Source organism: Bombus huntii, chromosome 4 (genome assembly GCF_024542735.1).
Source record: "Bombus huntii isolate Logan2020A chromosome 4, iyBomHunt1.1, whole genome shotgun sequence".
Lineage (NCBI taxonomy): Eukaryota > Metazoa > Arthropoda > Insecta > Hymenoptera > Apidae > Bombus > Bombus huntii.
In genome coordinates this window covers 7,581,136-7,608,062 of record NC_066241.1, presented here as the reverse complement: position 1 = coordinate 7,608,062, position 26,927 = coordinate 7,581,136, and the positions used below count along the sequence as shown (strand labels likewise).

Here is a 26,927-nt window from a genome sequence, read left to right as displayed (position 1 = left end):
CATGCACGCATATCAGTCGTTCTATTTCGTGCAAGTGTAGCTAACCGTGTTGAACAAAAGTGCGCCGTATCTGCACCAGTTTCTAACTGTGTTAGTATTTGTTGTAGCATGTGTATGCGTGTATATGCCTCGGTCACCCTATTTCGTACGCTCGTGGCTCGAATAGCGTGTTCTCATCGTACTAACACGTATACATACACATCGCGAAACTCCGTTAGGTCCAGTCGACAAGTACGACTGATAGCGAGTACGCGTGTGTACGCGCTTGCACACGTACGTATTATGGCGGGTAACTTGTATAGACGATGATATTACCTACATCTATGGTGGCCGAGAGGAGGTAGGTAGCCCGCTACGAGATGGGGTGGCACCCCATAGTTTATACTTTACTCTCAACTCCCACGTTTCCAGGGCGGCCACGGGCAGATGTGCACGCCGATTTACAGTGGTCCTCAACCTACGGGAATAGTCACCCTGTTTAGCGTGAAAAATGACACGACTGGTACAGGTCTTCTATAATATTACTCTGAAATATTACTCTGCGAAACGAGAGACTCGATTCGTTAGATAGAAATCTTCGTGGTCTTAAGATTAGAAAGGACCGAATTTGAATAGATTCTAATTCTTTTAAATCCAACAATGATAGCAAAATATTCTCAACGATTAAATATTTAAATTATACAAAGGAAGGGAGAGAAAGACGTTTTAATGATGCACGAGTAATAATTTCGCTTGATACGATACGTAGAAGAATATGTTATTCGTACGAGCGTAAATATATTCATCGTAATGGCCAAACGAGAAATAAATTTCTTCCATGAGGTAGAATTAATTTGCTTCTCGAGCGAGGCACAAATTTATGAAAATGACTACAGTCGACTACAATGGTCCTGACACCTGAATTAAACCTGTCAATTATTAACTTGTTCTGCGTTTAGTTTGCATAACATCTTATCTCGTTACACAATGCTCTGTAGTCGACAAATGCGTTTATGAATAAAACATATTCCGCTTAATGTACAATGCAAATTGATACAAAGAAATTTACCTCTTCGACAGAAATCGAATCACGTCCGTCGCACAATGGAAAACAAATTTCGAATACAAAACGTTTTCTAAACGCGAATTGCTTTCTTCGTGGATATATAAGTTTGCTTACCCCAGTTGTTTACACGGTTGAGGATCGCTGGTAAGTTTGAAGGGGATGGAGTTCTCTCATATATATCGTGGCTGTATCAAAGCCAGCGTGTTGCGAGCGGCTGGATACAGAATGTCTTTCGGTTCGAAATAGACTTCCACGTCCTATAACGTGTTCATAATATATGTACGAGCACGCATAAGCGTGCGTACGTGCGTAGACAAGACGTGCCGTCGTTCGTGGTTTACGATATTATTTTAGGAGCCCTTCGTCGCTTTTATTCTTTCCTTTCCATCGTTCATCCAGCAAGCGGTAGAGTAGACGGTCTAGGCGACAGGCTCTACACGTCTAGGTCATGGTTTTGATTTATGCTGTTTTAGATGGGTTCTAGAGCGTTCTCCCTTGATAAGACAATTTCTGGAATGTAGGAGATGTATCGCTTACGTACAGGAAGAGTAGATTTCCTAGAGAGATTTTAGATTTAGGGTTTGTGTTTTCTTTCGACGATGTATCGTGCTGTTTTCACCGTTATCGTTGTTTGCCTTAGATTACGGTTAGGTTGCTTAATTGCGGTATATCTAGCTTTAATTTGTCTCGTTTCGTTTCATTTCTATCAATCACGAAACAGGAATTGTTAATTCCATCTTCCTCGTTGATGGAAATGTTAATTGTGGTGTTTCTATCTGATCGTGAGTATACCGAGAAATTACACGGTCAGGAATATTTTACGCGACGCATGAATTAAACCTAAATAAGTATGTGTAGAGTAGATGTATAATAAAAACTTATGGCCCTTGAAACTCTGTTAGTTCATTCAACGGGCGGAACAGTAAAAATCGGTTGCCAAGAGAAGTTCTCCAACGAAGAAAATGGTAGATACGCTTTGTCAAGTGCTATTCAGCTGGCAACCGGAGAGAGTTAATAAAAACATTTCGATAACTTTCAACAACACACTTCCATCGGTTTGAAGCTGCTCGAATTGACGGTCAGATTGCATATTCTTGTATTGCTCTCACTACTATTCCATGTATACAAAAACGGAATACCTTTCTGCTGAAAAGAGTATTCAAATAACAAGATAGACATTGGAATATTCAAAAAGTAGTACTTATATATCAACAGAAATGTTTTACGTTTCACAATTTTTTATCCAATACGTAATTATTGTAATCTTTAATAGACCCTTCTTAAAAAAAAAAAAAAAAAATATCGATTGAACGAATATGGAGGAATTTGTAGGCGAATGAATACTTTTATTTGATATTTGAATGTGATTGCAAATCGATTCAGTGGCGCGAACAGTCCGCTTGAATTAGAACCGAATTATCCTGCACGGCCCCTTCGGGAAATCTTTCCCCAGAAATCATCGTTTTCATAAAGCGGGCGTTCGGCGGCGCAGTCGCGTGCAGTGACAGCTTAACTCCCGCCACCCCGAAAGCTCGATAAATTTTATGGCTGTTCTGTATCCGACTACTGGAACCCCACCAACATCTTTTGTAACTCTCGTCTATCTCTCCGAGCCGAGGGTACAAAGTTGCAGCTGCTACTCCCTTTTCGTACGAAAAAAGTACTCTCGATTTTTGTTGTTTTGGCTAAAATAATTTAGCACCCCTCAGGAATAAGCAACATAAGAGATATTAAAATACCGTGTCGTAACTTTCTCGTTAGTCGTTCGTTGCTTTGCTGGTGTTACAGAGTTCTATTATAAAGATATGAAAATTATTGAAATCGATGGCTTTTAATTAAATAGTGAATTTTCACTGTCAACGTTAAAACCCATGAACATTTTTAATTCCGAGATCAGCATATTTATGTAAATAATTCTGCTACTTCAAACTTGACGTATGCTTCATGAACCTGCTGATATAATGCTTTATTGGCGGAAACTTACATCATAAATGAGCTTATGTACGTATATTCACCCACATGTGTATACGCTTAGGGGTACATAAGATTACTTGCTTGGAAGCACATGTACATATGTATCAAATTCGTGCGCAGTGTGGTATTTACTTCAATTAGCGAAGGTATTACGAAGGATTACCAGAGGTCCAGAAATGAAATGCTATCGCACAGGCAAGCTTATTGATCAAGCTTACTTTGAATCCCCTAAGAAATCTACTATAAACAGAATCTGCACTGAAGTAAGAAGAGCAAATGTTTTCTCGCCGAAACGAAGTAAATTAAATCAGCTTAAAGTCATCTAATTTATCTTATTCCCACGTAAAATATGTACATCGAACGAAAAAAAGAGTCAACGGCATTGCACGTTTTTCCGGCATGATGTGATCTCATCTTGCGACAGCTAATTCCTCAGGAATTCGATAAGGATGCTCAGGCGGAAAAGAAAAAAAAAGCGAAAGCATCTGCATTTGTCAACAGCTGGAACACTCGAATAATTGTAGTACTATCATTAAACAGCGTTGCTTAACGCGAACAGGAAGTGCCTATCCGCTATAAAAGGATCAGATCGAATAGGTTTCGAGGTTCTCATCGTTTTATCCTTTGATTTAATTTTTTATACGAACTTTTTGATAAGAAGAATCAAGAGAAGAAGCACGATGAATACAATGGGTGATATGCATAATATTGTAGTGCGACGTTCGAATGAATAAAACTAGATGAAAATAAACGTGCGAAAATCAAACAGACTGAACAAGAGCATGCATGTTCGTAGATATTTGTTTCAATTACAGTGGAATTACATAGAGTAAATCGTTTTTGCCGGCAAACGAATCCCTCGTTGGGTACGAGCTTAGCATAAGCCTTGTAATCCTGTAGGAATCTCCCAAAGAGACATCTTGGACCGCGACAGAGAACGAAGTGAAAAAAGAAAAACGGTCTCGTGTTCGTCAGTGTCGATATCGGCTGTCTCTTTCGTATCGTCTTTTGCTAGACAGAGAGGAACATAGAGACGAAGGGATATAGAGAGGGTTCAAAACGAAGAAGGATACGATGAGGGACGATAAACGAAGGAAGAAAAAGGAAACGGGAGAGAGGCACCGAGAAAGACAACGAGAGAAAATTGAAGTCGCGAAGCACACGTAAGACCTGCACCCGGTCTTTAACCCCGAAGCACCCGAGAAATCAGTGGCTCTCACAACATTTAAAGGGATCTCGATCCACTTGCCGTGAAATTTGTCAAGATGGTTTGACACGGGATGGTTTATGGAACGAAATTCTGTTTCATTCCCACTGATCTTGAGAGATATTTGATAAAAATATTAGCTGAAAACATTCCCCTTTTGAATCGCGATTTAATAGTACAATTTTACTGGATAATTATTTCACCCTCGTTTCTACCCACCAGACGATTTTTTCATTCTAGTAAATCACTCTAACGACGTATACTGCAGTCAGAAGATTGCTTGTTCGCGTAGAGGTCTGTTTGCTCTTTCCTTCTTTCTCAGTTTCATTTTTTATTGCCTTGCCGCTCTTGGCGCTGCACGCTAAATTGCGTACCCCGTTAGAGGCAATACGCGAGTGCACTTGGAGAGAGGGAAATATTTGTCATATGGCTCACTTTGCGCTAGTAAACGTCGTTTACGTAGAGAACCACTGACTAGATGCTCTAAGACCCTTAAATCTTTCTTTCTCTGTTTCATCTCCCTTGCTCGCGTTCGACCGAGTTAAAAATACTATACCTACTCGTGTAGTGCACCGGCTCAGCGCACAGGTTTTTGAAAATTGCCCCTCGATAACGCCGCTCTGGCCGAGGGGATGAAACGATGCCAGGTTCATGGCCAGGTTCTTTTTTTCAACAGAATCCTTTGTGATTGTTAAATGTGGTGATGAACCGAGAAGATTTAATTATCCTTCTAACTCGCTACGTCAAATATTCTTTTGTTACGACGTGCAAGAGAGTCTCGTAACTCGTGAAAGGGTTGGTCGTGATAAAAATCTGCAGTTGTCCTTGACGTTCGTGTCACGCTACTTGCGCCCACGCACATGAAAGCGTCTTTCACTTGTTAGATGTAACTTTATAGTCTGTTTATAATTAACTTTATAATCTACTTTGCTTTAAATTTAATGTCTCTGCGATTCGTTCTTTCTTAATGAAAAACTATTTAGTAGCAGCTGATCTTCGTTAAAATTGATGGGAAATTTCGAGACGATCTCGTACCGAGTAGTACAGATCTTTAAATTACATTTGCAAAGTCTTGCTCTGTGTTATCACTGCGTGCGTACGTACCGTACGGTGTCCCGGGAAGCACAAAACAACTTACTCGTTAGAAACAAGAAGGGCAAGAATCATTCGCTTCCTAAGCGAAGAGAGAAAAGAGAAAGATCGCAGACCCGAAGAAACTGTGCTAATTATAAGTACAAGCTTTTTCACAGTTTAGCGCTCGTTATTTATTCGTTTTGAGTCATTCTGTAAAACCAGGAACAGTTCGTATTCCTCTATCTCCATCTGTTGGTAACGGAAAACCGGAAAACATAATCAAAGTAAAAAGCTAAAAATACATTACTTAAATATATACTTAATGTCAGCAATTGCCGAAACGTCTCTGCTAAATATACAATTTTTATCTCGCGTGCAGTGTCTGTAAAAAAATTGACATGCTTCCTTATTTTCCAATGAAGCGTTTTTTTTTTTATCACGTTCTGTACACTTCGTGTTCGTAGTATCAAATTTTTGTAGCCATACGAAGATACTGCTAAATGATACGAAATTTAATTCTACTTGGACCTAATTAACTAACTTATAAACGCTGTAATAAATACAACGATGGTGGGAATATTTTGTGTAGCCATTGTATAAATATACGAGGTAGTCTACCTAACTTTATCACCTGGAATATCTCGTTTGTCTTTGATAATATTAAAAAATGTTTTAGGTACATGTTGAAATGAAATCACATATTTTTTAATACGTTGGTGGATGCAGCTCGACGTTCTCTATAAAAGCTTGTAGCTTGAAGATTTTGTAATATTTTTAATATTACGCTGCATTAAGTATATTACATTATATTACGTATTATATTACATTTTTAATATTACAGGCGAGATATTCCCGGCGATAAAGTTAGGTGGACCGGTCTGTGTATATATATACATATATGAACTTGTACCTATACAACTTGCTAGACTACCTAGAGTGTCATGGGAGATACTATCCTAAGTATCATGCTAACTATCCGGGTACTTACTACCTTCGTTGCCAGGGTTTATACGGTTCTTCCTACAACCGTGACGCTTATTTAATCACGCGCTGTACGCGCATATAGATGCATTACTTCCTTCAAGCTATCCTTTCACTTGGTCATTTTTGCACGTATGCAGCCTTACAGTAGATTATCGCGATTTTTCATAGAATATTACGAGGTTAATCGTTGCTTCTTGCGCGCTAAGGGTACACTTTTATCGTTAACAATAAGTCCACCTAAACAACTGTAATCGTTTACTGGCCACTGCATGGATCTTTTTGCACCATGCAGCAATTCGTCTCATGATTTCTTATCAATATGGAGGAGCACCGTTAATGTCGTCTATGCAAACAAAAGCATAGCGGTGCACTCGATATCGACTGTGCATTTCTATTATTTCTATTGTTGCTTTCATTAGATTATGCACGCAACATACGCTCCTCGTCAGCATATTTATAGTAATCTAGGTTACCATTGAATTCGTTTACTTCTAAGGGAATGTATAATTTATTTTAGTCTCTCATCGGATAAGCTCGTAATTGCATATATATCTTATTTTTATCAGAGCTCATTAAATAGCGTACAGAGCATAAAGGTAACTGCGTTTGACTTCTTTGATAAAAGACAAAGAAGCTAGAAGAAATAGAACAGAGCAGGAGACAGAAGATAGGAAACAGAAAGAGTATACGCGTAGACACCCTTAATTACTCAAATTTTACGTAAAAGTAACGATACTTGGTTATAAATAGTCTTTTGATCACTTTCCTTGCGATATCGAGTCATGCTCGTGATACTTAACGAATACACATTGCATTTATAACAAAGTTTGGTTCCGACGCTAATTTCATTCTTCGCTCACGCTATCGATTAGAAAATATGCGTAGTTGTTCGATAGTTCGAATAACAAAATAATCAATGTTTTCCGTATCGAATAGAAGTTATATGTAATTATTAAATATTTGAACAAAACAATCAGTATTTCCTTTGTGACAGTATTTTTAATTACACCCTCATTGTACAGTAATTACTCTTACAGAATTACAGTTACATAGTTAAATGTTAGTTTGTTATTAAATTACTGGTTAGATAGTTCCCATTGATCCTCGAGGAAATTTAGTTTACGCACTGACCACACATCGTTAACCATTCGATAATGAAATACATCACTATCATAATTAACCGCATTGTTAACCTCGCAGCACTTGGCGCCTTCAATTTACTTCTACCTCGTTATCTGTACGCGGTTGCTCGTAAATCGCGTAATTCCATGTTCGTATTATCGCAAACGTCGAACGTATAGAACGTGGATTCAAGCACGTATGCAGTGAATAGACAGTAGAAGCACAATACGAGATGAAACCAACCATAATGTATTATACCAGGATCTCTATTAGAGAGAAGATAGACGGACGAGGCGGATGAAAAATGAAGTGGTATGTGTTGTAGGTTGAATAGCGCTAGCACCGCTGTTCCGGGCAAGTCTTTATTTCCCCGAACGTATCCCGAGAATGTGCTATGCTAAAAATTTGTTAGCAACCTTTTTCCATCTTCTGTTGGAACAACGTACAGCTTTTGTCGGTATATTTTATGTCCAGTCACTTAATCTTAAACAAATCCTGCTACGTTCTGTCGGTCATTTTCCACGCAATTATATTTTCCTAAGAATAAAAAATATCTTTACTATTTGAACAAAATATAGGAAACGTTTTATCGGTATGCGTGATTTCTTATCTCAATCTGACGTTAAATATCTTCTTCGAACATTACAAATCGTTCTTATTTATCAAAATAAGAAGATGATTGAGAGAAATATAATAGTTCGAAGATTATTATTATCGAAATTATTATCAATGATACAGCAAATATTGAATTAAGCGCAGTTCGTTTAATAAAACCTCTTCGCGTTTACCGTTGCGAACCGGTACTTCGAATTTGACCGAAGAAACGTCGAATTATAACGCAGTGTGTAAATATTCCGACTACTCCACCTACGCTGTAATACATAATTTTGTTAGAAGGATATGTATAAATGACGTAATATAAAAATGATAATTGAGAAAATAATAATTTAGTAAATATATGGCAAGAATATTTTTTATTTTGACATTCACTATTTTTATCTGAATAAGCGGGAAAATTTCTGGGTGGCGACGCGTGTACGAATCTTGCTGACGCGGGTTTCGCTCCCTTTGCTAACAGCCCCTGCAATAATCGGCACGTTGGCCTCCTGCGGGTCGTTTGTTATGCAAACAGACTCTTTCATTTTTTATCGAAGCGAAATCTTGACAAGGTATGTTCGATGAGCCCGTATCGTCGAATATCAATTGAAAAAAATCAAATCGCTTCGCTGAATCGATATGCGATTTTTAAAGTTTCGTTGGATCGTCAAATTCGATCGTTGCTTACGAATTCGTAATCTGGTCGTGCCAAAAAGAAATATCGTTCGAAAGTTTCAAGTCTACTTGTTAATTGTTACGTATAATAGAAAGCAAAAACGAACATATTTCAAATAGAATGATATTTATGTAAGTAAAATTAACCAATCACTTCTGATTCTTGAGAAATTATTCAAAATAATCATATAAGTAATATTTGGCCAACACTCAGACGGATTGGTGCTCGCTGCCGCATCAAAGAAGCAAAAAGCAAGGATACGAAAGTGTATGAAACGAGTTCGCGCCTCGTCGGCACGTCTACTCTCTTTGTTTCGACGAAAAGCTCGGAAGATCTCAGTGTCTTCTATGGTGTAGATTCGCCGCGACTTTTACCCTCGACAATTTCGAGCCCCCTGCTTTCGCGGCCCTTAACCTTTCCCATCCATCCCATCCCTGTACGAACACGTATCGCACGAAGTTGGTGCTCAGGTGCGTGGCCGAAGCTGGAGTGTCACCAAGAGGGAATACGAGCGACTTTCTAAAGACACAAACTGTATTGACGGCGCACCCGCTTTTCTCCTGGAAATACGTGCTCTCATTCGTAAAAAAATCCTATACATTATACGAGGAAAGCTGCGTGCGCGTTATAACGAGTGCTACCTTGATCGACAATACGCGCGTGCGCCAGTTTCACTTCGCGAATCCTATAATTGTGCAGTGCAGCATTCAGTTATTATATTAAATCTGACGTAAAGAAAGACTCGCAGTGGTTGATAATAAAAAAGAAAAGATAAAGAGGAAATAATACGAAGTAGTAACAATTTTTATATTAAAATTATACAAAATCTTCTTCTAAAATAATACAACTTATTTCGTTCAACTTTTACGAGACTAACGAGACAGCACATACGTTTTAAGGCAAATTTCAAGAAAATTGCTGCACAACTAAATTTTCCTGACGCCATTGAAACCTATCAAGTGCATAACTCTAAATTTGAAGATTACGATTAATTTATATTTTTAAATAACAAATTTATTAAAGCTTAAGTATACTATAGTCTGTATTATTATAACGCTGCGTGCATTGTTAAACAAACCTGGCTCGAATGGTTTAAAGGCACAATAAATTTTTATATCGACGGTTGAACAAATCTACGTGAACCAGCTATTCGCGACAGAAGAAAAGTATCGGTGAAACCTCGAAGCCAACCCTTGGCGAATAACGTTGACGTTGTATAGATTTTTCAGCGCATAGCAACACGCATCTTTCCACACGCCCGTTTCCTTTAATACGTGGCTCATATTCAGCCATGTACCTACCGATACGTTTGTGTATAGATTTTACGCTTGCACGCGAACGACCGCGGTCTGTGTGCATTTGTGTAACACCGTCGCGATTCTCGCCGGTTCACCCCTCGAACCAGTGCGCAATCCCGCGTGCATTTATCGCATCCTCGAAAAGATGCGCCACGAATCAGGACTGTCGCAGTGGGTTCGAGGGCAAATGAAACGTCGGAAATAAAAATCAGTTTGACGTCGGGGCGGATCGCGTTGACACGCGAATTAACTAAACGCGAGTTCCTTACTTTGCGGCGTACAGGGTACCGGGATGATAGGGAAGCAAGCACAAGGCACAAACATTTTCTTTTAGCTCTTTGTTCGGATTCGAGAGACAAAAGGTGAGACGTGCACAATGTGTTACTTCTCTATACATTTGTATTCGTTGTCGGCACATCGTTAATAATTCGTCGTGAAGCATAAACGTTTGTCTTGCATTACTCTCGTGCATTTCGCACTGCACAGTTTAATTTACTATTGAAATAAAATACGAATAGAGAAAGTAAAGGTATGAGACGAAGGAATTGAATTAGATCAGACTAAGATGATTAAATTGCGATATAAATTCGTGAATCGTAATATGAGCTCGTATCCGTTGTCAGCACGTCGTTAATAATCTGCAAGAAGCGTAAACGTTTCTCTCGTATTAGTCCCGTGTATTTTTCATTGTACGGTTCAGTTTATTATTGAAATGAAACACGAGCAGAAAAAGTAGAGGTATAAAACGGATGAATTGAATTGGATTATAATATAAATGGATATCTTGTTTCAGTCGTGTTTGAGTTTACTGTTACGTTGAATTTGTGGTAAAGCTCGTTCGCCTAAACCATCAGTTATCGAATGGTGGCCTTTCTTCTAATACGAACGATGTTCCACGATGATGAATGCGCTGCTTGTACGGCTGTGTTTTTGTATTCACGGAATGGTTACAAAAGAATGTTCTCGCCCTCCAATAGACGGTTTTATTTTTTAATTTCACCCTTTGTAAAGTATGAATGGGACAGCTTTTCTTCTATTGCTGGCGAGTTGCGTTTTATTTGACAGCATAGAAAGAGGTTTCCAGCTTTTCGTTTTAAAATATTACACATTTTCCATGAACAGGACAATTGACTCGGAGTTGATGTATTCGAATCGATAGTCAAAAATTTCGACGTACATAGGAATGACATTTTGATTCGCTTTTTAGCTCAACAATTTTCCGCTGTTTTTCCTGACGATTTCTGTGACGGTTAATTCGTAAAACTCGAAACTTGTCCAAACGCACTGAATGCAAAGCGCGCGTGCGAGTGTTCGATCAAACCAACACCTACAAACATCTAGGTGTCTAGCAAATACGTATGAATTTTTGTACAATACGACGTGAATCTCGCAGCTGTTTGAAGTTTAACATCGAATACGTCAGTGATAAAAATCAGTTCCTTTTCAGCGAAACCGAATATCGTCATAGTTTGGGATATGCGTCCTCTTTCACCAGGTAACAAACTTGATTTTACGAGCGTAAATGAAATCGTTTCAACTTTGTGTTTACGGTCGACGGTGTAGCCATATAGTTCTCGCGACACTGAACACGTGTTAACTAAACTCCGACATCGGTAATGTTACTAGCGATGCCATCTCAAATTGAACTTATATTGATAATTTGTTAAACTACACGAGAGATCTCGTACCGTTTAATAATCCATTTATCAGTGGAACGAGAAAAAATTCTATTTTCTATTGAAAATTAGTTTCGTATAATTTCGCGTAATAAAAATTTCGTACCGTGTTAAGTTATATTAAACTTCAGCCACTGATAAAACTACAAAGGCGAACATCAAAAAGCTTCAATCTCGTGGCTTTCTTTCATCCGCCAAGAAATCATTCCTGCCACAGAATATTTGCAACATTTTTTCGTGCTACTAAATTTTCATAACCACGGCGTTTGCCAATAGGAAAGCTTGGTTCACAAGCTGCGACGTGAACGCGTACGTATATACGGAGCACGTACACAGGTCGTCCAGGATGGCTACGACGAAACGGATGAAAAGGTAGACACATAGAGAAAATACTGCAGGGCGAGGGCCAGAACTCTTTGAACCCTCTCTCTGTATTTTCCTGTAGCGTTCTTTCTCTTGCTTCTTCCATGTTGTCGTTTGCACGGCCTTTCGCTCTCTCTCTTTCTTGCTTTTTTCTGCCAGTGCTCCTCTGGTAGCTCTCGAGCGTCTACGGTTTTACTGGTTATACCAGGAGCCAACGACGCCGTCGTGCTGCATTTCCATTATCGAATTCCTCGCAGTCGTTCGTCGCCCACGGTCGTTTATGGTCGCGCGAGAGGGTGACATGTTCTGCGTAAGATTTATCCGCGAACGAAGTCACGAGGAAAGCTGTGCTTGTCATCGAACCGACCTCCAAGGTAGGACTTATTCCGCTGCATCTTTTATTTTGTCCAGCCCTCTTTCACCGATGCTTCCCATTTATTTCGATTACGCTTCCCTCTTTGTCCTTTGTTTACGTCTTATCTCACCGATGAACGCGTTAACCCTGCGCATGCTTTTGTCCGCACGAGTCTTTTCTTTTATTTCCTCCGACGTGCGCTCTGTCAAAGAGAAATTTAGATTAGCGAGTGCTACCGATATTCATCCTGTGTATGACTTTCTTTCATCTCGCTAGTTTTTACAAGAGTGACAAAATATAGCGCGTTTTTTGTGAATAGTCACATACGCAACTTCGTTTATTTGTTTATTTATTTTTTTTTTTTTTTACGATTTTTTCTCTGTTGCTTCTCGAGTTGCGTCGCACGTGGAATATATACCTATTCGACGAACAATTGCCATTTGGTTCGCGCGTTCCCAATGCGTGGGATGTTTCGAGTGAAAAATGTGTTTGCATTCCTGACCATGTTCCACGATTTTATTTTCCTGGAAAAAAGGGTGCTGCCGCTGCACCGTTGAACGAGAAAAGATAGAAACTGGCGCCAAGGTTTATTTCTCTTGGTTGTCACGGTCGTTGTTGTGATTTTCTTCTTTCACGTTCTATTCTCGATCGCTATCTTCTGAACTACAAATATTCTGCTGTTCTTTTTCTTCTTTCTTTCTCCTTTTTTACGTCTATTCTATCTTGTACAGAGTCAGTCTACGCCTCGATTTTCCTACCACGTATTTCTCTTTATTTGCTCTTGCAAGTTTGTAGATTTTCAAATAACAAGTGCTTTCGCGTTCTCATCTTCTAGTGCGTATTATTTCACACATAGAACATCGATAATTTTGTGACAGCTAAAAAAACTCTGTGGTTGTTTAAACAAATACTCCTTCTTACCTTTAATCTGGCATTCCACGTGGAAATCTGTGTCCGATATCCTTTGCTCTTCTTGAATTCACCACTGTCGTGCTCCGTACTCAAATAGTCAACCAACCACTTGTAGATTCAATAGGCGAAATAAGGTGACTGTTTCGCAACGTTACGTGTACTTTCCTTTTACGAATTTTTACTCGCTTTTATTCCTTACTGCTCTATGCTTATACATTTTTCTTACGTTTAGTATTTACAAACCTCCCTTACAATTATAAAATTACCTACACGTTTCCGTAATTAACGTTACATCTTAACCATATTTTTAATGAATTCATTATGAATTAAAAGTCGTTGCATTTTGCTTTCGTCCACGTAAGGTAAACTCCTCCATGCTTCCCAACAACGTCCAACTAATTAACATTTAATTAGATTTGTCATCGCATAAGAGTAACATTAGATTTCGCTGTTCTCGCTAAAACGCTTAAATCGAAAAGATCATAGAAACAAAAGAGAGCAACCGAAATGGACGAAGTTGTAAAACTGGGTCAGTATCGTGGGACGAATGATCGAACTTTGAAAAGACGCGTGAACCTCCACTTGAGTGGCGTTCATTGGTATTTCATCCGTATCGCATTGCACTTCTCTATTCTTACCTGTGCCCACGTGCGAACGCACGTAACAGCGCGTGTCGTGTACGCGTCAAGACGTTCTGAAAAGGACACGCAGTCGACACGTGTATCTGACAGAGAAGAGAGGGGTTGATCGTTGAAAAGCAGGAGATTCCAGGAGGGTAGCTCAAAGAGAGAGGGAGAGAGAGAGGTGGGCGAGCAAAGGGAGGACAAATAAGGGAATCTAGGAAAAAAGGGAGAGATTGCAATTTGCTGAACTTCACTGTGAAACGAGACAGCTGAGTGACGGCGAGGCTCGTCGTGCTTGGGAAAAAAAATCGCTGGCTGTGTTACGTCACTCCACCGATGAAAGTACATTCTTTTTCCTTTTCCTATCTGTCTTTTTTATTCTTTTCTTTTTTATTTTTTGTTTCACGACGCGTGATACGATTTTCGACGTTGTTTTATTCGACGCTGAATCGAGTGGTGCACCGATAGAATTTGAATAATTCGCTGGAAATTACGAGGAGACCAGGGAGCGAGGAGTTGAGGAAACGATCGATAGCAGGCCAATCCTGTTTATCGCTCCATTTATAATTCAGCCTTTAATTAGCAGCTAAAGCAGAGAATTTCACTTGTTATTTTTACCAACAATTCTTGCACCTGCCGCTATGTGCACCACAAATATTCGAAAAACGAAGCGGAGAGTGTTGCGAAATGTGGAAACGGCGCCCGACGTCTAAACTGCGATACAACTACGTTTCTTTTTAATTTAGAACGTTTAGATCAACTTTATTAATACAGAACTTCTTCGTCGATCCCTTTTATTTTATTCGATGAATTCATCTTGGCCTTTTTCTTCGATCTGCTGCTATCCTTCGGCAATTTCAAGAGGCTCGATTTGTTCGTAGTTCTCTTCAATCCTGCCATTCTAACTCGTTTCTTTCTGCATTCTTCGTACACGTCTCTTTCCGATCAGTGAACTTCCTTTCTTCCAAGTTGAAGCGTCGCTGCGATGAAAATAAAACTTGAAATAAAGAAGGTTTCTCAAAGGATGGGATATATATTTTCCGTTTCCTTCTTCTTTTTCATTTTTCTTTCTTTCTTTTTTTCTTTTTTACGAACCCAACGATGTATCCTGGACATTCATTTCTGATTTCAATGCGATCCTTCGTTCCTCGTGCTTCCTTTCAATTCACCTCGGCAAAGACCGGATATTCCTTTTCTCCAACTTATCGATTCTCGAGTTTTTCAAGTGAGAAATAGACGATAATGATCCACGTCCTCCGTTGCTGACCGACAGAATGGGGCTGCCGATTCGTTTGCTAAATTTATTTGCAAGTCAATGTTAGAATCCCACGGAATTTCTGTGATCCTCGATACCGACATAAATGTTGAATAAATAACTTGTACTCTACAGATATTTCATAAAACTATCTCTTACTTATACAGATGGAAGTTGAAAGGATAGCAGTTATTAAGATATCGATTGTTGTCAGAAGATATCTTCTGTCACTGTACGTTGCACAAGTTCTTGATTAAAGGGAAACTCGGTTAATATTCGTATTGTCCATTAAAATGTCGAACATTAATTTACCAAACACAAATGTACGAAATCTCTACGTATCGATTAGAATTTCATGTCCCGCGCAATCTCGAAATCTTAATTCCACTGCTCTCGGTATCTTGTTTAATTAAATTTCGCTTCTCAGTGGTTAAATTCATTGACGATATTCCTTCGAGAAAGAGAATATTTATTCAAGATAACGAGGTATTATATCCCGATGGTGTGAGTAAAGACCGCCGCTAAGCTTTGATCCGGATTTTTCGATTTCCGCCCTCATCCGTGCGTTTCCTCGAGCTTCTATTATTCCTGCACGTTGGTGAATTTGAGGGAGCGTAGAAGACAGGCTTGAAAATCCACAGAACGATATTTCCGATATGGTTAGTAGTCAGGATACTCTCCCCTAACCGTATAATCTGCACCTAAGCAACGATGCAAGGGATGGTACAGGCCTTTTTCACCATCCTTCGAGTGTACACGCACGCCAGCCTTCTTTATGCGCATTTTTCTGCCCGTATTTCTACGCATATTTATGCAGCATGCGATCCACCGCATATAAACGAGGTGCAAAGTCTGAATTTTATATAAAATTGCGGATACGTATACATAAAAATTTCACTATACTTCTCGTGAAGGATAGCTTTTTTTTTAAATCCTGCCATACCGTTCTGAATACGTGTAAGTTTCCTGATAATTTATATTTTACATTATATTTTCAATATATTTCTTTAGAAATTAGCGTTTAAAGTTTGTAAAAGCGTTACGCATCGATGCGTCGTATGAAGAAAGGAAAAATTGTAATAATTGGAACTTTGTATTCTTACGTGATTCGTCCATGGTTTGTAACAAACGATCCAGTGGCCAAGTGTATTCGTGCAACATGCAACTTGTCAATTCGCGGACAAAAGAGCGTACACTTTTCGTAGAGTAGTTCCATTTATTTACACCGCGGGTACCAACAGCTGCTAGCGACGTTAACTCCATCTTGTTTCCTTCGGAGCTTTCCCCTACCCTTCATCGTCACTCTAGTGAAAGGCGATCAGTTGGTGGAAATAAAAAATTAGGGGATGTTTCTTCGTCTGGATATTGGATCTTCGTCCGTGATTTCTGACGTGGAATTCAAGGGTGAAAATCAATTTAAACCTCGGAAACGCGTTACACAACTGGCTCTTCTCTCTTCGAATCTTGTTATATTCTCAGGAACATACGTGCATCGATGTACGATATAATTCGAATGTTTAACAGTTTACTCACAGAAGTGTTTAAAAGACGGAAGAATCCTTCTCGAAGCAAGACAATGAAATTTAATAAGCAGCGATTAAATCCCAGATCAAGACTGCTATTGTGCGGTCACCTCTCGCTGAAAATTAAGATAAGAGAACAATGAATAAGGATGAAGTCTGAACGAAAAAAGATTGGTGCAAAGGAAGCGAAATTAAATTGGAAGATGGAGGGAAAAGGGAGAGGTAACGAGAGAGAAGAGCAGTAAGAGCTAACAAAAAGTAATGCAAGGCATGGTAGGGGCTTCCCAATAGCAAAATAATAGGAAATGGAAAGAAAACATAACGGTTCACGAAAATGATGTGACAAGATGAAAAACGATAATGATCGCGACGCAAAGATATTATAATGGAAGTTGCAGACGTGCGCGTGCGAATACGATACTTTAAATTCCGTTTTCCGCTTCGGGCAAAGTGCAAACGCGCGGTACACAGCCACATTTACAACTCATAATCAGAAATTGAATGAACAAAACTTCTGTTACGCCGGAAGTAGGTATATTACAACGCTCTCCTCGGGCTAAAATGAATTTTAATTTACCACTTCTATGGTAGCTTGTTCGTGGTTCGCGTGCTGCAGGCTAAATTGAGAAATAAAGACGCGAGAAAAATTTAATTTCGTTATTATATGCAAGGTCGGACGTGTAAAAAGAATTGCCAGATCTAGGAACAAGACTTGAAATTAGAGAAAATCACGGACTATTACGCGGTAGTTTATATTAATTGCTATACTTATTATTCATTTATGCGCGTTTAATTATACGTATTTGTATTTAATGCCGACCTTATTTTCTGCGGTAGCAGTAATTTAATGAACATTTCTTTTTTTTTTACAAAGATATTTATCGTCCATTCGCGTGTCTGGAACTGATCAGAGAATTTTACACGAAAATATCTACTAATCCCATAATCAATTTGTATCGGAAATATCTATCGTAATTTCTGTAACGTGCGAAAAATTAGATTTCGTGCATGCAGGAATAGAACCATACCCTCTGTCCATCGGTTTCTCACAGTGGCATGAAGCATCACGTCCACGATGAGATCCAACCCAAACCGGAAAGCAACATCATTTATATGCGCAATTTTTCATGCGCGAGATAGGTTCGAGCGACGAAGCAGAAAGGAATGCGCGGATTAATGGGATTCAATTTTTAAAGCGAATCTCCTTTTTGCACCTGTTCAATCGATCGCTGAGTTTAATGCACGGCCGATGTTATATCACCACTTACACGGTTGAATTGATTTTCGAACACGGTTCGATCGCACGCAAACATATACCTACAGTTGCGTATCTGACTTATGGGAAAATTAGACGATGCGAATGTATATCGTGTCGGTCAGTAAATTTAGGAAACCTTGCTAAAATTTATCAGTTTCGAGAATACTTGAGTTCTTGTCAAATCAGAAAAATACGTTAGGTGTGCAGAGAACGCCGAATTAAAGACTCTTGACTTAACCAATACAGTAACTAAACTAACATAAGATTTAGAATTCTTACGACGATACATGAATCGTTGTAGATATATTTCCTATTTTAAAATCTATTCTTAGAATTTAATCTTAAAGCTAAGATAAATAATCTGTGAAAGACACAGTGTTTATGTTGAAATAATATTAGGTGATATTTATTAAACAGAATTACAGAACCAAATGTATTTAAAATATAAGTGAGTGATATAAATATAAAACATAAGTGAGTGATATGGTATAATTAACAAAGTGTGCAGATGAAGAACTTATGGATTGTTGACAGTTGGCCAGTTACTCTCAGACTGACTGTACGTAGTGACACATGGTCCCTTAAAAGATTTTGAACCCCACTCTCTATACAGTAGTGAGTATGACCTGTGTAAGTGTCCTGTTCAAATGCCTGTGTAGGTGTCTGTATAAGATCAATATCGTTGTATTCCAACATCTATTATATAGACAATACGTATTAATCAATAGGTAAATAATTATATCCAAAATCCACAATGAAACAACTTCCTCCTTTTTTTTTAATTTTACATTTACAATACAATTTTACAACGTCACATGGTCATTTTAATCCACAGTGAAAGGGTTAGAAACGGGTATCCTTCGACTGGAACTGCATGAAATAGGACGAGTTTCACCTAACGTCTACAATACTAGAATATAAAATCGTAGATTGCCAGGAACACTATAGATGATAGTGTGCATGTATCACGAACGTGAAAGTAGAAAGTCTTATATCCTTTGAAAAATATGCTTAAACATCGTTCATCTCGAACGTCTATTAAATTTCAAAATTACCATGTTTAACAATGCGATAGCGCCAGTAACAGATTTCGTAGTTCGATTTGGTCGACGAAGACAATTATGCGGCCATCTAATCGAATTCTAGAGAGTTTGCTACAAAGTCTGAATTATCATGACACGTACGTTATTAACGATAATGTATCCTCTATTAAAATATGAAATACGACACGATAAGAACGCCATTCAGCTATATGGATTTTATCACATTGAACATGATATTTTTGTAACATCACACCCTCTACGATTCCCCATCGAATTAAGAGTCTAGATCGCAAGACACGATAGACTTGCTGCAAATGGATTTGGCGGTGAATAGAAAATACTCGATTCACGATGTGCTCCAGCGTTGTCAGAATGCAATTTCGTTGCGATGCCCACAAGGGAATTGAAAATATAATATGCGTCGGGTATCGTCGCTGGTGATCTTGTTGCGGAGCAACCCCCTAAAAGGGGGTCGCGACCACAAGAATCATCCAGATTCATCTGCAAATATTCAATTTGTTGAAAAACAGATCGGAAACGTTGATTCTTCGTAATGTTTTTTCATATCAACATTTTCATAACACATCGTTGATATAGTAGGATATAATGTGATACCGTAATATAATATAACGATATAATATCGCGATTTTTATTCGGCGTGCCGCAAGAATTTTGTAAAAATTACGATACCTGGCTACTAGCGTGGAGCACTGACCTTTCTCCATAAATTGTCGAATAAAAACAATGATCGAATACAATGTATTTTTAATGCGTCACACAGAATTTTGATAATGAGCTTATACGTGTCATATATAAAATGGAAAAAAGTTAAAAATCGTTAACATAATATAATATGATAGAATTTCATTATGTTGGAGAAAAGAACAAAAAATACATAGAAAAGAGACCAAAACTCACGGTGGTCTTATGAGTCAACTACCTCCTGACAATATTCAGGTCTTAAGCTGATCCCACAGGACCGTGACAGAAGAGGCTCCGCTTTGTTGAACTCATCCCCGACTCTAATTCGTATCGACGACCGCACGTGCGTGAATTCCCCGAAGGAGAAAAAAACACGTGCGCGAAATCGGTGAAGCCGATAGCAAAATTGAAACGAGAGGAAACTCCTATCGTTTGTATCACCAAGGAAGGCGTTTACGAGGTTCGAGCCAATCCTATTATCATCCGAACTTCCTCCATTTCCTTAAAATCCCTCGATCGCCTCGTAATTTCATTAACAGCTACTCTTTAACGAAAAGATTCAAAGAATTAAAATTTAATTCAATAAGTTAATTAAAAAATTAAATTAAAAATTAGAATTTAACTCTGCTACGATTCTCCAATTGTCATATTTCCATCTCTTGCTCCAACTTTAGCAAAGAAATAGAATTTATGATGTTTCAAGAGGTTGTTTAAAAATAAAATTCAAACAAGAAATCATACACGCGTGCAACTTGTCAGGAGATATAACGGTTTATATAATTGGAGTTCGTATAATAGAATCTCACCAATTCTTCTCATGAACAATTATTTCTCACGTAACAAGAATTCGTTTTCAGGCGAGTGAATTCAAGCAGCTAAAGTTCAATTGGTCGAGCATCGAGTAAAATTTTGCTCGAATAAACCGTCGCAATAAGACCTTTCCCTCCAAACTACAAATATTTTTTAATAGTTAGAAAAGTATAATTGGATCGATAATGACCGAAAGAACGTAGCAGGATTACGTTGGAAACATCGTGAATCCTCTCTATCAACTTGTCGTTCCTCTGTGGATCAGAGATGTCAATAGACAACGAAGTGCAACGAGAAAGAAATTGATGACTGCGCTTTCGAGCAACCGTAATACGATCGACTGACACATGCGACTAATTACAATCTAATCTTCTAATTGAGATTCGAGCTGCAGCACTGGAACCCTCGCGCATTCGCTCACCGTTATCCATACCAACCGCACAAAAGCTCAGAAATAGCAGATGAGAGGCGTCGCGTCGCGTCGAAACAGACGTCAGAAGAGGCGTTAGAACGAGAAGAAGCTTCGTGCTCGATTCGACGGTTAGTCGATAATAGAGTTTTCCGTGGAAAAGGGTCGGTTAGTCATCTCGAAGATGGTCGATGGTGCGCTTCTCGTAGAAGCTGAACGAAAATTCTAAGGGCTCTAATCCCCATCTTAGACTCACACGGGGTGGCCTGACCGTAATTCGACTCCTTAACTAATCATTTTAGCTCTCCTCTGCCCAACGTTTTTCCCTCCCGTTCGCTTCAAAGGCCGCCTTTGACCTCGCGTTTCTGCTTACAAGCAGATAAACTTTTATTTCTCTGTCGCGAGGATAACGGATTGATTAAAACTTCTCTGCCGATCAAAGCGTTCGTTAGGTAGATTGGTTTGAAAAATCCTCCACGGTCGTTCATGAGCAAATGTTGTTAACGATCGTGATAACCACTAAACGTACTCGTTTAATTTGATGTTCGTATAATTTTACCGGGTTATCGATCTTCGTATTTTGTTGAGTCTACGTTATCCCGAAATTTCAACTGTAGGTAGATGAATTACGTTTTTGGTATAGACGCAGAAACATTCGCGATGTAATAACGTATCGTCCTGTAAAAGAATCGCGTCAATAATCTTTCAAACAGTTCACGATTCCTAGACTTACGAAGGTTGATCATTTCTATTCTTTAAATGACCGTACGTATTCGTAATATTATTGCTCTTAAAGGCTTTCACCTTGTGCACTTAAGCGTGTAATCAAAGAATGAATCGTAGTGCTTTATCTTAAGCGTAACTCGATATAACGGAGGTGGGAACAGAAAACAGAAACCGATATTTCCAACTATAACATACGTGGGAGTAAGTCGTCTCATATGGCAATCTAAGAACGTTTACACTCAGTTTGTCTCGCAGCGATGGAAAACGCCTTTGTTAGCCGTTACTTTTTCTCTATTTGCTGTGTACGATATCACGCAATAATCGTATCATTTTCGTCATTTGTTCTTGGAAATTTTTTATCAAATATATTCGATAAATTGTTACGTTATCAAATTATGCGAACGGAGCAGAATCAAATAAATAGTATCGATGACATTTCCCGAACTTTTAATCTTAGCATTAACGTAACGACGTTCTCTCTTTACCGTATGACGATGTTATTGAAATTTTTTAATTCCCTGTCAACAACTATACGTACGTACGTATAACTTCGTAGCAGGCTTAACTCTTCACGCAAGAAATGAAAGGATTCGAATTCGTTACGTTGTATTTGTTTTAGACCTGACTGTCTAATTACGTATAATAATTTGATGAAGAGCTAAGTGCATGTTCGACGAGCGTGGAGAAATCGTTTTGCCGCTAATCTTCGCTGATCTTCCGTTCCCGGCAAATCCTCCGGTGTGCCAATGGAGTTCCGTACACATATCGCATGCACCGCACGCTTCTCAGTGACTCTCAACTGGCGCTAACTCTCCTTTAATTGAACTGCGCGTTTAACTATCGTAAGAATGACGCATAACTGTCGATAGTCGGTAAGAAAGGAACAATAACATAGAAGATATCTGTTCATCGCATCCGAGTCCTTCCCGAACGAGCTTAGATCCCGAAACGATCAATATTAGAAAAATACGAAAGATCAATTAGAAATTGGCGTACCAATCGAGTTAATCGAGTGAAAACTACGTGATAAATAAAGCGGTAATTCATCAAACAAGCCGTCGCAGTTCGATTCGATGGCAGACCACGAACATATTCTACAAACCCAGTGATTGTTCCTCTCATCGGGCGCGCATTATCGAGCTTTCTGAGAAAATAAGTAATCTGCGTGTTTCTGGTTACATCTGTTCAGTAGAAAGTATCGAAAGTGGAAAGAAGAAGGAAACGAGAGGCAAGAGATAAAAAGAGAGAAGTCAGTGTCTCTCAGAGAGTCACCACTGAAGTTAATCGCTTTGGCCTGTCAATCGTACATTCACACGATTACATACGCATGCATACGCATGGGTCGCTCGAGGCACACGCTCGCACACACAAATATGCAACACACACACAAACACACATACAGAGAACACGCTCGTACACCACGTAGACTCGATGCAATGCCCTTATGAGTTCGTACACCGTTAAAGACGCACTAATGCAACCGCTGCTCGTTGCTCCCTCGTGCATCGATGCACTCTCGCCACGAAGCGTACCAGCGAAACAAAAGGAGGGAGGAGAGCGTAGAGTGGAACAGTATGGAGCTGTACCGCATTCGCATGAAATGCAAGTGCGAGTTTACGTTAGAACGAGAACACGGGAGGACGCATCGCCAATAATCGGTCGATCGCACGAAATTCGGTTAAAAGTGTAACCGCCGCCACCGTAAAAACGTCGTGAGAGCCCCTGTGCACGTGACATTTGACTCGTGATTCTTGATTTACGATGGCAGTTTAGTGCGAGTTCGGTAAGCTATTTGATCGTTCTATCAAACTGTGCGATATCGAGAAATCTTTCTTCTCTTTGTCTGATTTTTTACGGCGTTTTGTCCAGCGTCACGATTGTTAAAGATTCGCCGCGTTTATTTTGCACGTTTTCTAACCGAGAAACGCGAAATAGACAGCGTGTCTCTGTAAATAAGAAAATGTTTATCTACTCGGGGAAAAGCAATTTTTTAGTAGGTCTCCGCCGCGAGTATATTTAAAGTGGGATGAGAGGTAAAATTAGAACAACGTGAAGTTTGAAGCACTGTGCTTGGAGGAAATACAAGAACGAGTTCGCACGCGTTCGCTGCCATGAGAGCGCAACAAGTCTTGCCTAGCACGCACGTTGCGGAATTTCGCAGCCCTTTGCATCCCAGGTTCCTCCCATTCTATTGTCCCTGGATGCCATGCTCCTTAATTTCGACTTCTTACTCTTTCGACTGTCGTATATTATTATATATATCTTCAGTATTGTCTAAACTCGTAAAATAATTTAGAAACGCTTAAAGTCTGAAAAACATCAGCGATAATTTCGCATGGTTTCCGGTTAAATATTCTTCTACATAGAAGCACGTAATGCGCATATTTATGCCAATTCATGCCTTTGATAACGGTGAAATACGAAATATACTTTACTCCTTAAATATTATAACAAATACGTACTTTACCTTGCACGCCGTGTATACACGTTTCTTCATATTACGCAAATATACATTCTCTGCATTTTTGCATGTTTCTCATAAATGCACGGACAACCGCAGCCTGGTAATAAAATACTAACCTGCAATATTCAACATCTATCCTTCAAAACGCTGGTACATGGAATACATAATACACGAGCATGATTGAAAAACACCTGGCGCTTTGGATAGAGTAGGGATAAAGAGAAAAAAGAGTACTGGCATGGGAGAGCATGATAGTGCAGGTGGTTTCTATGTCCTGGTATATCCTGGTCAATATTTGAGAATTCGGGGCGCGCGAATGTCGTTAATATCTTGCAGGATCGATCGGTCGTGCTCCGACTTCCGATGAATCATTTTCATGACAGGCAACCTCTAATGCCTGGTCACGTTTTAACTTCTCTATCTCGTCTCTTCCCCTGCCTCTTCTTTGTCAGCGATGCCTCGATTCGCTGATAATAAAAAAATCGAATTTATTACGACACCCCGTGACTGAAACTTTTCGTAAGGCGCTAAGAGTTCCGGCTGAGATACAAATCTCCGTACTCTTACAATAGCCAATTGATTTATAGTTTACTCGGTATTATCATTTAATTGACGATGACTCGCCGAAGTAGTCGAATGGATATATTATGTACGTTGTATGAAATTGTTTAAAATTCCATTGGTACCATTACGCAATTATAATTATATACATTCGTAATTATAGTTTGAAACGAAGCTGAAAACGTGTATAGAAATTGGAAGATATTTAGTGGAATCACGCATTTTGCAAAAATTCTAAATTATTAATTATACCAGTAAACCTAGATACGTTTAGCGAGGCCATCTCTAACACAAATCGTGCAACACTAATCTTCATGTAGCTTACGATCAAAATGTAGATTGAATATGGGTGTTGTCGTGCACGAACAGTACGTAAGTGCTACATATAGAAAAAGTGAAAGAGACAAGGACAAGTAAGCTGTGCTAATTTTATGTAAGCGACGTAACTACGTTGCCTTAAAAAGCGAAGCGCGACTAAGGCGATTATCTCTTAACAGTAAAATCCAAGCATGCAATGTACCCATCATACGAAATTTGAAATAAAATGAAACCTCTGCCTTGACATTTCTCCGCTTTATTTCGTCCTGTTTGAGATCAACGTATACAATCGTTGGAATCCTAAATCCCGTTTTAATTGCGCTCTTTCCTTTTGTTTGGCTCCATGCGTATTTAAATTCCAATGGCAACACAACGAAAGAATGCGATTCACCGATTCGCCGGCACGCATGGTATCCGATTATGAATGCGACTACGCATGGTCGCGCTCGTTATACGATGGCTGATCGATAGAGGGTTAAACTAATAACGACGCCCCTCGCAAATAGCCTTGCAACATCGTAAGATTTCTTCATTCTCAGCCACGAACCGTTTATCTCGTATCCAGTTGATTTGTGTCGCGTACGTAGTTTGACAATTGAGCTGATCGACCGGCCGGAATTAGGCTCTGTTATTACGGCGAATCAGTGTCAGCACCGGTGCCAATGAAGAACGATCGCGGTTGTCGAGATTACCGTAACGAGTACCGATCGAACGTGTGACCGGCGCGCTCGAATTAACTTAAGTAAATAGAGGAATTGATTTAAGCCACACGATCCTTAATGTGATTCATCGCGAGGAAACTACGTTGTCCGAGTTTGTTACACGCGCAACGTGGACGCGAGTTCTCAGAGCTTGCAGCAAATTAAACGTACGACCATTCTAAATTATAAATTGAGCTCGATTGAATCCGCGCGTTGGCTCTTTGGTTACGTAAACATGCTCTTCTCGGATACTTGGAAAATACATCAAATTAAACGGTTTGCGAAACTAATTTCAAACACGTGTTATCGCTGAGAATGGAATGTGAAATTATCGCGCGAAAGTAATAAATCACGAAGGCCTGGATAAGTTAGAAAGTTGATATTTTGAGCGATGCGAATACCAGAATACCATAATCGAAGATAATAAGAAAATAGATAGTAATTCGATGGAATGACGATAAGAATTTCAAAAAGGAAATAAGTAGCAATTAAATTAAATAAGCTAACTTGCAGATATAACTAAGTAATAATCTAATTGATTTGTTCGACGAATCCGAGTTAACGATTCCAAAGTTCTGAGTTACGAGCAAATAATTAATTGCTTCGTGGTTATTCTCCTGTGCTGAATTTAATTATCATACATGCGATGTTGAATTATTTAGTATCGTCGTTCGTCTAACCGAACGAGTTGCTCTGGCTTATATTAATAAGTCACTCGGTCTTTCTGCTAATTACGGGTGTGCAACAATAGAATGACACGAGTAATAAATTACATAACTTCTGCCAGCTGGCAGTAGCGTGGATCAGGATAACGCAGCTGTTTCATGATCTAGATTAAAATTTATCAGGGATCTTCATTGCGACAATTTAGGTACACTGTAAAGTGTATCGCGTAATTTTCTATTTGCAGTAATCGGTCGTCTATCCAATTCTTTTTAAAAAATAGCCTTGGATAATTCATCCGTATATATATTTCCTAATTTCTCCTTTCATACCAACTAATTAATTAGTTTTTTTTATTGAGAATTATTCTCCGAAATAAATACGATAAAACCTCTGTTATCTGAACGTATCTTTTTTAAAGTCACGCGTAGAAGAAAAATGTGTTTTAATCCATAAATTTCTACAACGGAACGACTATAATATTATCTCTGTATCACATGGCAGAAAGTATCTTTCCGTATTGCGATACACAAGGCTGAAAAACAGCTACTATTATTTTAACTTAATCTTTCGTATGTAGCGGTTTTA

General features: G+C 39.0%; 1 protein-coding gene and 1 long non-coding RNA gene across 7 annotated transcripts in view; one reads left to right on the top strand and one right to left on the bottom strand.

Moving 5' to 3' along the window:
• LOC126865001 (protein sickie) overlaps positions 1-26,927 on the top strand; it is a 192,863-nt gene that overhangs the window by 94,078 nt on the left and 71,858 nt on the right. The window contains exon 1 of one of the 6 annotated variants that reach the window (XM_050617001.1): positions 23,644-23,665. The exons of the other annotated variants lie outside the window; for them this stretch is intronic. Coding sequence (XP_050472958.1) covers positions 23,659-23,665 — 7 coding nt within the window. The 5' untranslated portion in view covers positions 23,644-23,658. Of the gene's footprint in view, positions 1-23,643; positions 23,666-26,927 lie in introns of those variants that run through there. 6 annotated transcript variants of the gene reach the window in all.
• LOC126865013 (uncharacterized) lies at positions 12,708-25,717 on the bottom strand. The gene is made up of 2 exons (XR_007689426.1): positions 25,209-25,717; positions 12,708-16,800 (listed from the first exon to the last, which is right to left on the bottom strand). It is a non-coding gene; the product is annotated as an uncharacterized LOC126865013 (long non-coding RNA).